General features: G+C 32.0%; 1 protein-coding gene across 2 annotated transcripts; it reads right to left on the bottom strand.

Annotated features, from left to right (window-relative positions):
- Window positions 1-4260: 4260 nt before the first annotated feature.
- On the bottom strand, window positions 4261-13888 carry LOC149156087 (cytokinin dehydrogenase 11-like). 2 transcript variants are annotated; one of them, XM_089441601.1, is made up of 5 exons: window positions 13194-13888; window positions 11498-11625; window positions 5343-5609; window positions 4967-5229; window positions 4261-4877 (listed from the first exon to the last, which is right to left on the bottom strand). In XM_089441601.1, the coding sequence occupies exons 1-5, from the start codon at window positions 13696-13698 to the stop codon at window positions 4550-4552; spliced, it is 1491 nt and encodes a 496-aa protein (XP_089297727.1). In that variant the 5' UTR covers window positions 13699-13888; the 3' UTR covers window positions 4261-4549. The 2 variants fall into 2 exon arrangements, with proteins under 2 accessions (XP_089297727.1, XP_089297726.1); XM_089441600.1 differs by having other exon boundaries at window positions 4263-4877; window positions 13017-13886.
- Window positions 13889-14186: the final 298 nt, after the last annotated feature.

Raw genomic sequence — 14186 nt, 5'->3', positions numbered from 1 at the left:
CTTCTTCCCCTAGTAATAACAAGGTCAGGAAGCCAATGGGGGTCTTAATTCTTTGAATATCCACTTGAGTGTTATATGAGGTTGATGAGTGATAATTAGTCACATCCTCTTATGCTTATGACTCAGCACATGAAAAATTGGGCTGCCCACTTCCACCAGCCCCTCGACACCCATGCACATTTTGGAGATGCATAATGACTACCATAGATGAGATACCAACCTCATCGCGGAGAAGGAAACACCACTAATCCCATAGTCCACACCTTGTCAACCACTCCTCTAGGCTCGAAACTAAAAATAAAGGCATATGAGAAACTACCCCTCCCACTGTAATTTCCAACCTAGGTTGTTCCAACCTACTACAAGATTTCCCACTCTGGCCAAACAATGGCCTATAAGTATGCACTATAAACCCCCCTCACCTTCTAGACCAATCACCAGGAGGGAAAATCAATAATCTTTGATGTTTAGAAGAAAAAAGTAAATGTATAGTACCTCTCCCCAGAAAAGGAAAAAAAAGAAAAAAAATCCTCATTCAAGGAACATAAGACAACAATAGGCCTCCACATAGACCACTCGAAGAGAACGAAATCATGCCAGATACTATCAAAAGCAAAGAAAATTGCAATACTAGGGAGGAGAAGAAAAATTACCCATTAAAATCCACAGTTGAATTCCTAGAATGAGAAACTCCACACTAAACAACCCCAATTGCATCCATACAAACTCCTCTAGCCGACTAACACACCAAATCAAAAAATTATTGCAAATTTTGAGTCAATGAATTTACGAGCTACTCCATCACCCACCTAGCCATCATCTACCAAACCATTGCAGAAAATAATGTAGATGCAACCACTATGAACCACGCACATCATGCCACCTCAAACATTCCAAATTCGACATATGTCTTCCCATCACCAAAGTTAGAGTTCTGACACAAAATTACATAAATATCGCTTATCACAACTCTAGAGGGGGAAGGAAAATCCCACCTATATGAAATAAACCGCACACTCAAGGTACATACTCCCTCCTTTCCCTTTAGACTAAATATATGAAAAATCTAGAGTACTCTTTGTCATTACATGACAAAATTTACTTCACATATAGCATGCTAAGGGGGAAACCATGGCAGCTTCTCTTAATGACAGATAAAGTTGACCCCCCTCCCGAATTCATTTGCCACATAGCCACCTACTCTTATCGGGGAATATTATCATATTATATTAAAATAAATTTATTAACTTATTTATTTATTTATTTTATCTATATTATCATAAATTTATTTTTTTTAAATAAATAATTCTCTTTTATTTTCTGACTTTTAGCTAAATATTATAACCCATTTATAATATATTAATATAAATTACAATAAATTATTATGTTAATATATTCTTACATTTATTGAAGTTAATGGTATAGATATTAATTTCAACTTAAAATAATATAATAACTTAAAACAATAAATTTCAATTTTTAATTACAATATATTGACATATTTGTTCAAACTGTAATAAATTGTTAACTTTTTTTAAATTATTATTCTAAACTGTAATCAAAGCAAGTAAATATGTTATATAAAATATCATAAGATTCTTGATTCAATTTTCCTAATTAACCTATGTTTACATTAGAGGTAAAATATGGTATATCTAATAGCTATAATTGTAATAGACAAAATTGACTTTGTATCATGTAACTACAACATCACCTTAGCCACTAAATCTAATAGTCTAAGACATTATGAACATATTTAAATAATAAACATTATATTTTAGTATATATATTGAAATATTTTAATGTAAAATAGTGTTAATGTTATTTATAATTTTATTCTTCATTTAAGTATTTTTATTTCTAATATTAAGGGGAAAAAAATTAAATTATTTTTATTATACATTTCATAAACATGTTCATAATTTCATAGAAAATATAAAATTGTGCACACAAAGTATAACGTTTACTAACATTGAAATTTTGGTGCCTTTAAATTAATTAAATGCACTCTTTTATTGAATTTAAAATACCTTTCTCCAACATAATATTAAAAATTGTATTACATTTAAAATACCTTTCTCCAACATAATATTAAAATTTCATAGAGAATGTAGAATTGTGCACACAAGAGTATAACGTTTACTAGCATTGAAATTTTGGTGCATTTAAATTAATTAAATGCATAATTTTATTACATTTAGAATACCTTTCTTCGAGGTAATATTAAAATTTCATTCGTATACCAAATAGAACATTTTGGTGTTTTTACTTTACTGTTCATATCTCTTTTATAGACTGCCATATTATCATTTTGTGTCCTTACAAGATATTTCTCAACTTTCCATGAATATCACAATGCAATGTAAATAATATAAAATATAATGTAATTTTTTATAATGCTATAGAATTTCAAAAACAATATTAATATAGAAACACCTTTTATAAAGATTGGTCATCGTCAAAATGTGATGAATATAATTCTTCACTAGAACCTACTATTATTTGGTAACAATGAAAGAATAATAGGAATATATTAGGACAAAAATTAGATATACTTGTTTATTAAATTTTTTTAATCAATTATATAAACAAATAAAGAATAAATTAGGATTGAGACAGGAGGAATAAAATAAATCTCAAGCAATTAGGAATGACTAAATAATTGGAACAAAATTTTTTATGCTAGAATGTGACGAGCACAAGTTAACCACACAATGTGATAAAGAAAAATCATTATTTTATTGTGAGGAAAAAAATTGACATTACAAATGACGAATATGTAATGAACAATAATTAACAACAAAATGTGAGGGATGAAAGTTGGAATGCAATGTGATGAACAAACATTGACAATAAAACATGATGAATGAAATTCAAAGTTAGAATATGAAAAACAAATATCAATGTCACAATGAGAAAAAAAATATCTAACATCACAACATGATCAATAAAAATCGACGACACAATTTAACGAACAAAAATTGACGACACTTATGATGAATTAAATCTGTATCGAAATGTGATGAACCAAAACTGACATCACAATGTGACAAAGAAAAGGATGATCCAACAATGTGATTAACAAATATCAAGTTTGCAACGTCACTAAGAAAATTTGACATCATAATGTAAGAAACAAAAAGCCATGTTGCGTGATGAATAGACATGATGTGACTTTGGACGATGTGACAATGTGACCATGACATCCATGGACATTGATGGTCAATATGATCAACCATATTAATCTATAATTAGACATTGACAACCATGGCCAACCATAGTTGATCATAGTCAATTACATTTAAAGAAGGTCATCCATAGTAAAAAATGATCAAGGTGGTTAAACATGGATCAATAGTTCAACCATTATCAACCATGGTCAAACTAACTCAACGATGGTCAGCAATGGTTACCATGGTCAACCATATTTAACTATAATTTACCATGATTAGCCTTTGTCACCCATAGTCAACCATGCTCAATCCTTGTCAACCAAGGTTAATCCTCATCAGCCCTTATCAACTAGGGTCAATCGTCATCAACCATTGTCAATAATAAACATTATCAACCATAGTAACTATAATCAACCTTTGTGAAAACTCATTAAACATAACATATTTAGCCAAAGTGAATCATGATCTAGCAATCATCTACATAAATATTTACCAATTGATAACATTATTTATTTTAAAATAAGAAAATATACCTAGAAATTTATATCCTACTTCTGCACTAAAATATATATATATATATATATATATTTTCCTAAATTACTAATTTATATATTTTAACCCTTTTTTTAATTTCTAATTTATATATTTTATGATGATAAATTATTTTAAAGTTTAAAAATTTTGGTGAATAATAATTTATAATATGTAATTTCTAAATTTTTTATAAAAATATTTACATTTTTAATAATTTTATATAATTTTTATATGAAATTTTGGCTTTTTATGATAAAACATTTTTATAATGTGCGAATAACTTTTAGAAAAGAAATATATATATATATATATATATATTATATATATAAACTTACTTACCCTAAAATTTCTGTTTTCTCCCATGTTTGGTTCTGGAGTAAGATAAGTTCTCCAAACGCACGTGAATACTTCATCAAAATATTTGGGAATGTTAGAAGTTTGAATCTACAATGTTTGGTTTTGGGATGAGATGTATATATATGTGTATTTTATGGGTAACATGGGGTAAGGTAAAGTCCAACTAGGAGACCGTATAAACGAACTGACTTTATACTAGCGCATAATATAATCTTGAGAATGTGATCAATAGTAACTGCAATATAAGAAGTACAAACATCTGAATGTATTCTGGAATATAAGAACAGCAGTTCAGTTCAGTCTATGTTGGAATATAATCTTGAGAAACTGATCAATATTAACAGAGTTTACTTCTTGAAACGGACATGTCTCCATAGAGAGCAAAAGCAGGATGAAAAGTGGCGCACATCACATGACAGTCCTGGGGGATGGGAGATGTAAGCGTACTTAAAATGCATGGTTTCGATAGTGAATAACAGATTAACTTATTCTTGGGAATACATTCCGTTTCTGGGAAATATATTCTGTCCTGGACCCAAAATGGCGTACGGATCGAACAGCCTCTTTCTATCTAAAAATCGCTGCCAGCGCCGTTCTCCGAAATGCTTCTCCCATTCTCTTTGAGTTTCATGACGACCAAGATATTCTGTCACATCGATATCATTTGCTTTACAATCCTCAAGAATAGCGTCATTCTGATCTAGGACAGAGGAGAGAGGAAGGCCCTCTGGAAACGGTTTGTTGAAACGGAGGAGGGATACCACGTAAAAGATGTCCTCGTCAGGAATAACAGCGGACGTGCGAGGATCCCACCTGGACAAGCATACATTTTATAATGAGCTTAGAACACCACATATATAAAACTTACAAACTTCACCGAATTTTGGTTGTCTGAAACTTACAAACTTCTCTTCATAGGATATAGGAGAATTAATCCATCCACTCCTTTTATAAGTGTATTTTTAAAGATTTTGCAATCAAATTCTACCATTCTGCTCTTCGGGACGAAGAGATTGAACCACGCATGAGGCGTGTACCACACACCGCTTTCTCTCTTTGCTACTTCTCCGGCGTGGACACGGTAGAGAAAATCGAAGTATGAATGGTCGGCGCTAAATTGTAAACCCTTAATGAAGCCAAGTTTGGAAAGCAGGGATTCGATTATCTGCAGGCCGTCAGCCAATTATGATAAGCAATTAACATATGCCATAAAAAGTAGTGTACATGCTTTATGTCATGAATTTAAAGGAACGGGGAAAACATGAAGGAGAGAGGAACCTTATCGATGTCGATTCCAGGGTCGTAGTATTGGGCAACCTCAATAGCGTACAGAAGCGGACCTGTTGTGGAAGGAATGAGTGAAGCATCGAAGGATTCATGAGACAGAAGATGTATGGACGGCCAGCCATGGAGTGAGTCATTTCCGTTAAGTACAACAAAACCTTCGATGTAATCGAATGTCCGATCAGGTGGGAGAGAAATGAGAAGCTCCTGGTCGTGCATGAAGTCCTGTAGTTTCGAGTAGACCAACCTTATCACTCTCGCCTGTACAAACCACATCACATCACTCGAGATTAGCATAGCAGACAATTGTTCCTCTCTCACACATATATTCTTAAAGTTTTGATAAATTCTCCTCACACCAATATAAGATAGATTCAAACCATGTTGGTATAAAGACATCAAAGTTTAGTTAAATTATTGGGAGATCGAACAAAATGTTGCATTGTAAAATATTAATAACATTAAAAATATTGTTACTTCTAAGTTCAAAGGAAAAATGTGGCCTGAGAAAGATTTAGCAGTTAAAAGAAAATTAAGATATTATAAGGAGGTCATCAACCCCACCTTAGAAGGTCAAATGTATCTCTATCTTTTAACTAGCTCAAAGAAGAAAATTAATATAACCAAGATTAGAATGAATTCTCATGAGCTCCATAGTGAAACGGGGGTGGTTGGGCAGTTCCTAAAACACAATGGATGGAAAGGATCTGCCATCTTTGTGAGAATATGAGCATCGAGGATGACCTAGATCTCAGTTTCAGCATCTTTGTTGTAATAATGAACTTCCTAGCCTTTTAGCCTGTCAAAATTATAATGAGCTCTGGAGGTTTCTCCCCAAGCTCATAGGAATAAAATCTTAAATCAAACTAAGTAATTAGTTTCTTTATAGAAAAATGGATCAAATATTTCTTCCTACACTTATAAAATATTTATATAAATTTTAATTAATATGATATTTATATTAATAATATTAAGAGTGTCTTCAATTAAATTAAATTAAATAAAATAAAATAAAATAAAATAAAATTGAAAAAAGAAATTAAAGAAAAACTATATGCTATGTAAAATAGTAAAATGAAATATAAGATATATACTATGTAAAACGAAGGGTTTTATGAATTTGAGAATAGCTTAATATTTTTATACATAGAATTATTATTTATAAAATTAATAATTAGTAGTTTAATTTTAAATAAAAAAAGAAACTAAATGTTTAACATATATAATGTAAATAAGGTAAGCTTTATTTTAATTAATAGATGAAATATTTATTTTCATTAGAATTTAGGGATATAATTTTAAGCGTGCTGTAAAAAATTCAGGAGCGTTGTGATTTTGTAAATTAAATAATTTAAATTTGAAGTTTTATCTATTAATTAATAATTATATATTTATGTTTTAATGATGAATTAATCGAAAAAAATCTAAAATTATAACATATTTCGAATCCAAATCCTTGACTTCAGTTGGGTTCAATCCCAGGCTCTGGAAGAGGTTTCTCGATGATAATTTCATCAAGTGGCTTTATGGTCGTGAGAAACAAGATTTATTCTTCCATCTAAATAATCTATCTAGCTCTATTAAGTTCACTATGGAGACTGAACATGATGGCTCACCATGAAAAATGATAGCTTTTTCGCTCACCAGGTCTTTTAGAAAAAAACCCATATAGAGCAATTCCTTCATGCTAACTCCCATCATTTTCTCACTCAAAAGGTTGGTGTTCTCAACACTTTCGTCACTTGTCCTCTTAGGGTCTCCCATAAAGATCATTTGGAAGATGAGAAAGCCCATCTACTTAAGGTTTTTAAGACTTCATTCATTTTCTCACTCAAAAGGTTGGTGTTCTCAACACTTCTGTCACTTGTCCCTTAGGGTCTTCGATAAAGATCATTTGGAAGATGAGAAAGCCCATCTAGTTAAGGTTTTTCAGAACAATGTTTATCATTGGTCCAAAGGTCTCGAAGCTTTCTTGAATGCAATCAAAGGTCCAAAATTAAGAAAATATCAAAGAGAATTGGTTACCAATGTTCACCTTCCCTTTATCCAAAGTACCACCGATAAGATTGCTCAAATTTCCCTTTATCCAAGGTACCATCCATAAAATTGTTTAGATTTTAATGAAGCACAAGATTTATTATATAATTATAACAAATTAAATATGCCGATTTCACAAATTTAATAACAATTTAAGTATGCCTTTTAACAAATTTGTGATTTGATTTAGGTTAACATTCATGGGAAAGCACATCGAGAAAAGAAAGAAAATACTTTTAAATTATGTTTAGGCACAATTTTTCGTAAAGTGTTGTAGTTTTTTATTTGAAATGCAATTTCAAATATACAATGATTAATTGAAAAATCTTTGGAGGCATTTTGTTAAAATAGTTCATATTTAGAGTAAATTTTATGAGAAAATATTTCAAAAAAAGGAAAAGAATATAGAATATTTGAAGTAAATTTTTAGAAAATGTGTTGTTTATTTTTTTTAAGATTTTTTTTTTTTGATTTAGATTATCTAATACATATTTATGTTATATTTTTTCTCTTCAAAATATATTTTTGAATGTATAAATGAATTCAAAGAATTCAAAAAAAACATTTAAAGATTGTGTGTGTTGAAATTCTTTAATCCCCAATTTTTTGATTTTGGTTAAACTTTATCACAAAATATGCTTTAAAAGGGGGGAAAGCATAGAGGATTTGGATTATGCTTTAAAAATAATCTAACTTTTTCACTAATGCAATTATGTGTGAGGTTGTTATTTTTATTTTCTTAAAATGCAATGCAATTCTTAGTGAGGTTGTTATTTTTATTTTCTTAAAATGTAATACAATTCTTAGTGAGGTTGTTATTTTTATTTCTTAAAATGCAATTTTGATTAGAGTTTCTCAAAAACCTTGAACAACTTGGAGTGTATTGATATGACAACTAAAATAAGTTATTTCAACAATTTTTGTTTAAATTTTGAAAAGAGTTCATTAGTAAAGTGAAAAAAGTGTAAAACATTCAAATGTTATACGTTTTCTTGCTTCTTCAAATAAATTTAGCTATAAAATTATGGGATGTGATTATTATTTTTCTTTTTTTCTCGGCAAGATTAACTACTAATATATTAGTATGTACATATAACTTTACATTCAGAGAGGCTGGCGACCTAGGGCCTACTGCAGCTCATGGGTTGCATTTTCAAACGAGTACAATTGCCGCGCTGGGCTTTACGATCAGTAGGATCAAAAATCAAAATGCTGAGAGTTTCCAGAATGACTCCATAACGACCCACGCAGGGGCATTTCCAAACAGACCTACAACCCAGACCAACTATGGAACCTGAAGACATAAACATGAACATACAAAAAACCAGGCAATCACCAAGGATTTGCGCCCAACAGGAGATTAAGTCCCCACTGCCGTGGTGGAAACCGCATGCAGTACCAGACAGAACAAAAACACAGACAACCATGTGACACAGGAAATTGCGATTATTCTTACCCCGAAGCCCGACTTGAGTGCAAAAGGCAAAAACACAGAACCACCCGCCAGAGCTAATCCTCTGGCTCTTCTTCCATTGCTGACGGATTGTGCACAGGTTCCGGCTGCTCGGGAGCTCGAGGTTGGGATGGGGATTGAGAGCGGTCCGACCCTGAATTGCTCTCCTCACTCGCCGACTCCCCCACTGGGAGCTTCCCTCGACCACTTGCTGAGCCTTCCGCTTCAGTTGACGGCTCCCCCATTGGGAGTTTGCCCTTACCATGCACAACATTGTCCTCCGCCAGGACCAGAGACGATTCTTCTGTGTTCTCCTCCTCAATTTGGGTGAACAGCACAGAGATATGGGCGTTAATGCCTGGATTATCCCCAGAACTACCCAAAGTAAATATAACTGAACCAAATGCAGGTAACTTGTGCTCCGCACCGCTTGAGCTGCCCACTTCCATGACTTGACAGGGCTGGATAGGGGTGGCTCCCATCCTCCGGTGGCAGTAACAACAACAACAGTGATGATGAATATCAACAGCTGGAGGGCGAGAGGATTCTCCATGCCAGGTTCCTCTGCGACAAGGCATTCTCTCACGCACCATGACAACCACCAAGCTTTTATTCCTTTCCCCGACAGACGAGGTCCAGCAATGGAGCTACGCCTTCCCCACAACAAACACTCCCCAATTTAGGACAGAGCAACGCTTAAATAGGTTAAAGACCAGTCCGAGGAATGCAGGCGAGTTCTGAGTCGCGGCCCAACTCTCCACCTCCTGCCCTCCGCGCAGACGCTCAATGCTTTGCAAATTCCCTTTACCATAATGAGCTCCCTTCTCCAGGCATACCACATTCTTAAACCGCACTCCATTACCAATGAAAAGACCAGCAATGAATGCCTCCTGCAGGATAGCCATTCCCTCCCTCGGCTCCATTAAGAATGCTCAGAGGCCGCTTCAGATGAGAGGTACTAGCGGCATATAGCATTTAAGGGTGGAGCTCTATCACGTGGCAGCCCATGGCCGTCATGTGGCTCGCCGTTGAATATCACACTGCCACCCGCATCCGGGGTATTGATCTCTGCAAGGATCAGGCTTTGGCAATCCTGGAGCTGCTGCCTATTTGTAATGAGGTTTATGTCTCCCGATGCATGAGATTGATCAGACTTTGTCCCGATGTTGGCAAGAAGATCCGCTATTTTGTTGCCCTCCCGCTTGATGTGAGTGAATGAGATGGCCCGAAAATTGCTGAGCTTCTGCGCTAAGTCATTTAATCTGGCTTCTAGCCTCCAACTGGGAGCTAGATGTGATTATTATTTTTCACTGCTAGTTTTTTTTTTTTTTTAAATAGGGAAGAACTCAATTTATATAAACTTAACAACTTATATATTTTGTTCCAACAATTTTGAACCAATTTGGACTAGGTTTTATGAAGTGTATAAGTTTAACTATTCTACTTTTTTTTTTATCATAGAAATCTATTGGTAAAATTCATGATGTTGTTACTTTCAGTTTTTTGAAATACATTTTTTGATTCATAAATAGATTTAAGAGAGTTTGAAAACTACAAGGAACAATCTAATTATCTTAAAAAATTTCTCTTTCCTAATCATATTTTTCATGATGTTATTTTTAGTTTTTTGAAATACATTTTTCTATTCATAGAAAGATTTAAAAAAATTTGAAAATCACAAAGAACAATTTAATTATCCTAAAAATTTTCAGTCTTCTAATAATATTTTTCAGTGCGAAACTTTTAGTAATTAGATTGTGCACTTATATTTTATAGATTTAACAACTGGAAGTTACTATTCTAACATATTTAACCCAATTAAAATATATAAGAAAAGAGAAAATATGTTCAAAATTCAAATCCAACAACTTTAACTAAACTTACTTTTATATATATACTTTCTTTACAAAAGATGAATTCAATATATTCTAGGGTTTTGTCTTTTTCATGGATGAAATTTTTTTATTAAGTTTTTATTTTTGTTATTACAAATTCATTCTTAAATATAAAAATGAATTCAAAACTTTATAAAGGGAAAAAAACTAACAACAATTTATGCTTTTAGATTTATTTATTAAAACCCATTATTTTAATTAAATTTTAAAAATATTTATTAAAAAAAAATAAATTAAAACTACCTCTTGTAAAAGATAAAAACATTAAAACTTCCCTTTAGCCAAATTTTGGACAAAATCATGGTATGATCGCAAAAAGTATTCCCCTTGAAAAAATTATGGTATGATCGAAAAAAATATGCCCCTTGAACCAGCAAATTAATTTAATGCCATGACTATCATAGCTAAATCATTTTAGCTAAATAGTTGATCGTTGACCGTGCAGCCGTGATGCCATGATTTCAGGGTGATAGAGAAAGATGGCATGGTGAAAGTTTAGGTAGATTTCGTTTTGTAGAGACAAACAGAGATCGCGGGATTAAATAACTACCCTCTGCATGGATGCTAGCTACCAGTATTTTCTACAGCTCTAAATACATCTAGGAAACTAAGATAGTAGCGAATAATTGCCAGACTACATAACTGTGATACCGAGTCTTCAAACCTATAAGCAGTTTTGATTTGGAAAATGCAATACTTGACAAAATGTTCAGCGACCACAATGTTAACATTTTCAACGGGGAAAAGATGGTGATTATTCATACCCTTTTCGGAGCACGTTGAAGAATAATTCTTGCTTTAGTAATGATTCCCAATTGTCCTAATCCTCCAAGTGCACCAAAGTAGAGATCGGGCTGGTTCTCTTCACTACACGTTATGATTTCTCCTTTACCTGTAATGTCATATAACGTCAACGGACTGGAACTTTTAGGTAAAATAAAGCAGCTAAAATACATTCTATAGGTTTCATCTTCAAAAAGTTCAATCGTGGACAATGGAAGGGGATGAAATTTTCAATTATTTAGCGGCAATTCAGATATTGGCCACTTCATTCGGCCAAAAAATAATCTGATTTATCTAAAATATATATATATATAATAATTATTATATTGGTTATTTATATATCACGAATATAAAATTTATTTCATTTTTTAATAATATATATTAAATTTGTTTATAAATAAGTTTCATCCTGCATCGAAGATTTCATGGCATGGTTTGATATCTAATAAAAGGAAATAATATTTGTAAGTATTATTAATTTTCCATAAATATTCGATTCAGTTATATAAAGCTTTTAATTTTTTTTATTTTTTTATAAATATTTAATAAACTAAGCATTATGAGTTCTAATTGGATTTAGATTGGTAAAACTGAGAAATTATTATTTTTATTTAAATTTAATTTTTTAAATAAAATAATGAGTTTATTATAATGACTAAAAAATTATTTAATATAATAGATCTTTAAGATAAGTTGAAATTTCTAATTATATTGTTCACTATAAAAGCAAATAATATTTGTAAATATTATTAATTTTCCATAAATATTCGATTCAGTTATATAAAGCTTTTATTTCTTTTATTTTTTTATAAATATTTAATAAACTAAGCATTATGAGTTATAATTGGATTTAGATTTGTAAAACTGAGAAATTATTTTATTTATTTAAATTTATTTTTTAAATAAAATAATGAATTTATTATAATGGCCTAAAAAAATTATTTAATATAATAGATCTTTAAGATAAGTTCAAATTTCTAATTATCTTAAAATTTCTAATATTATAATAGATCTTTAAGATAAGTTTAAATTTCTAATTATATTGTTCACTATAAAAGGAATAATTAATGATAATATATTTATATATATGTGTGTATGTGTATGTGTATGTGTATATGTATATCAGAATAATTTATAGAGAGAATGGAATTGCTAAAATATTATGATCAAAATTTTGAAGAATAATTAATAAGACATATATATAGCAGCAAGACTTATCATCATAACAAATATGTAGAAAAAAGGAATTGCCAGAATAAAAAAATATAATATTAACCTAATCCTAAAAAATAATTAATCATATATATATATAATATTTTGAGGCAATAGCAGCAAGACCTATCATCAGAACAAAACCTATCATCAGAACAAATATGTAGAGAGAGGAACTGCGAGAATACTGAAACATTTATAATATTAACATGATCCTCAACTGATTTAATAAAAAACTAAAATGGGTCAACATTGCAATCAAAGATTTGAAGTTAATTTCATGAGAACCTGTAACAATTTCTAGCTGCAAGACATTGCTAATTTGCGGACCAAATCGAAATGTCTGGCCACTTATCCCAGCATTAGACAGAGTCCCACCAATGGAAAGATCAAGATAGTCGGTCCATGAGCGAGGAGCAAGTCCTACGCCCACTGTACCCCTCAGCACATCAACCCAAAGCTCACCTGACATTGCGTTAACATAGGGAGCATCTGTGCTATTTTCTTGAACTATATTGATTCCTTTGAGTGAAGCCATGTTCACCACAATTCCATCCAATGCCATAGCCTGCCCACCGATGGAGTGGCCATTACCTCTGGCAGCTACTGTTAAATTGGGAGACGTAGCTGCTATTCTCATCAACTTACTGATATCCTCCGCTGAGGATGGAGTGAGAACAGCAGCGGGTTTGTTGTGATATATACCTCCAAAATCACTCGATGCCTCTTCTATCGAAGGTCCCTCGAATATTATAGCACCCTCGAATTCTGCTGCTGCAAGCCGTTGGCATACTTGGTTGTCGAGGTGGCCAGAGATAATACAATTTCCATACGTATCATCCACTCCTATTTGCTTGTCAAGTTCGCCGGAGATTATACAAACTCCATATGTATCATCGCCTCTTAATCTCCTCAATGAAGCCATAAAAAAAACCACGACCAGCCATCTCATCTTCATCTTCATCTTCATCTGTTGTGATATTTTTTCACAGCACAAGTATCAGAAGTATTATTCAAAATTGTATTACACTGTTGCTAACGTTTAATAGAGATATGCCTTTCTTATCGCTCTGCTCCAAGTTTAATGTAAATGCGCGATTTATATGTCAAGAGATCCTTGCTGGGATTTACTGTCATCATCAGATCCTTGCTGGACTCATTCAACTAATTTTGAGTACGTCGAAATGCAAAGTTAACGTGCACAACTAAATAGATCCCAATAAGATATCAGTTGATTTTCTTTGGACAATCCCAATAAGATACTCAATTAGAGAAGTGTTCGAATTTGAAGAGGTATCAATTGATTTTCTTTCGACAATGCCAATAAGATGTTCAATTTGAGAAGTGTTCGAATTCGAAAAGCTTCTGTACAAGTGGCGTGGATTTGAAAATCGCGTTCTTCTTTGGACTTTTAAGATCGTTGACTGCGTTTTCGTTTTTTTAATAATTTTATTTGAT

Source organism: Pinus tabuliformis, chromosome 9 (assembly GCF_031772625.1).
Source record: "Pinus tabuliformis cultivar Carrire ecotype Pingquan chromosome 9, CPIR1, whole genome shotgun sequence".
In the NCBI taxonomy this organism is placed as follows: Eukaryota; Viridiplantae; Streptophyta; class Pinopsida; order Pinales; family Pinaceae; genus Pinus; species Pinus tabuliformis.
This window is presented reverse-complemented; position numbering and strand designations above follow the sequence as displayed.

Excerpts from the sequence above, each read along its gene's own strand:
- LOC149156087 (XM_089441600.1), bottom strand. The coding sequence starts at position 13,698 with ATGAAGATGAAGATGAAGATGAGATGGCTGGTCGTGGTTTTTTTTATG. Across the intron at positions 5,610-11,497 it reads TTCAACGTGCTCCGAAAAGG|GCGAGAGTGATAAGGTTGGT; the intron begins GTATGAATAATC and ends TGGTTTGTACAG. Across the intron at positions 4,878-4,966 it reads TATCCTATGAAGAGAAGTTT|GTGGGATCCTCGCACGTCCG; the intron begins GTAAGTTTCAGA and ends ATGCTTGTCCAG.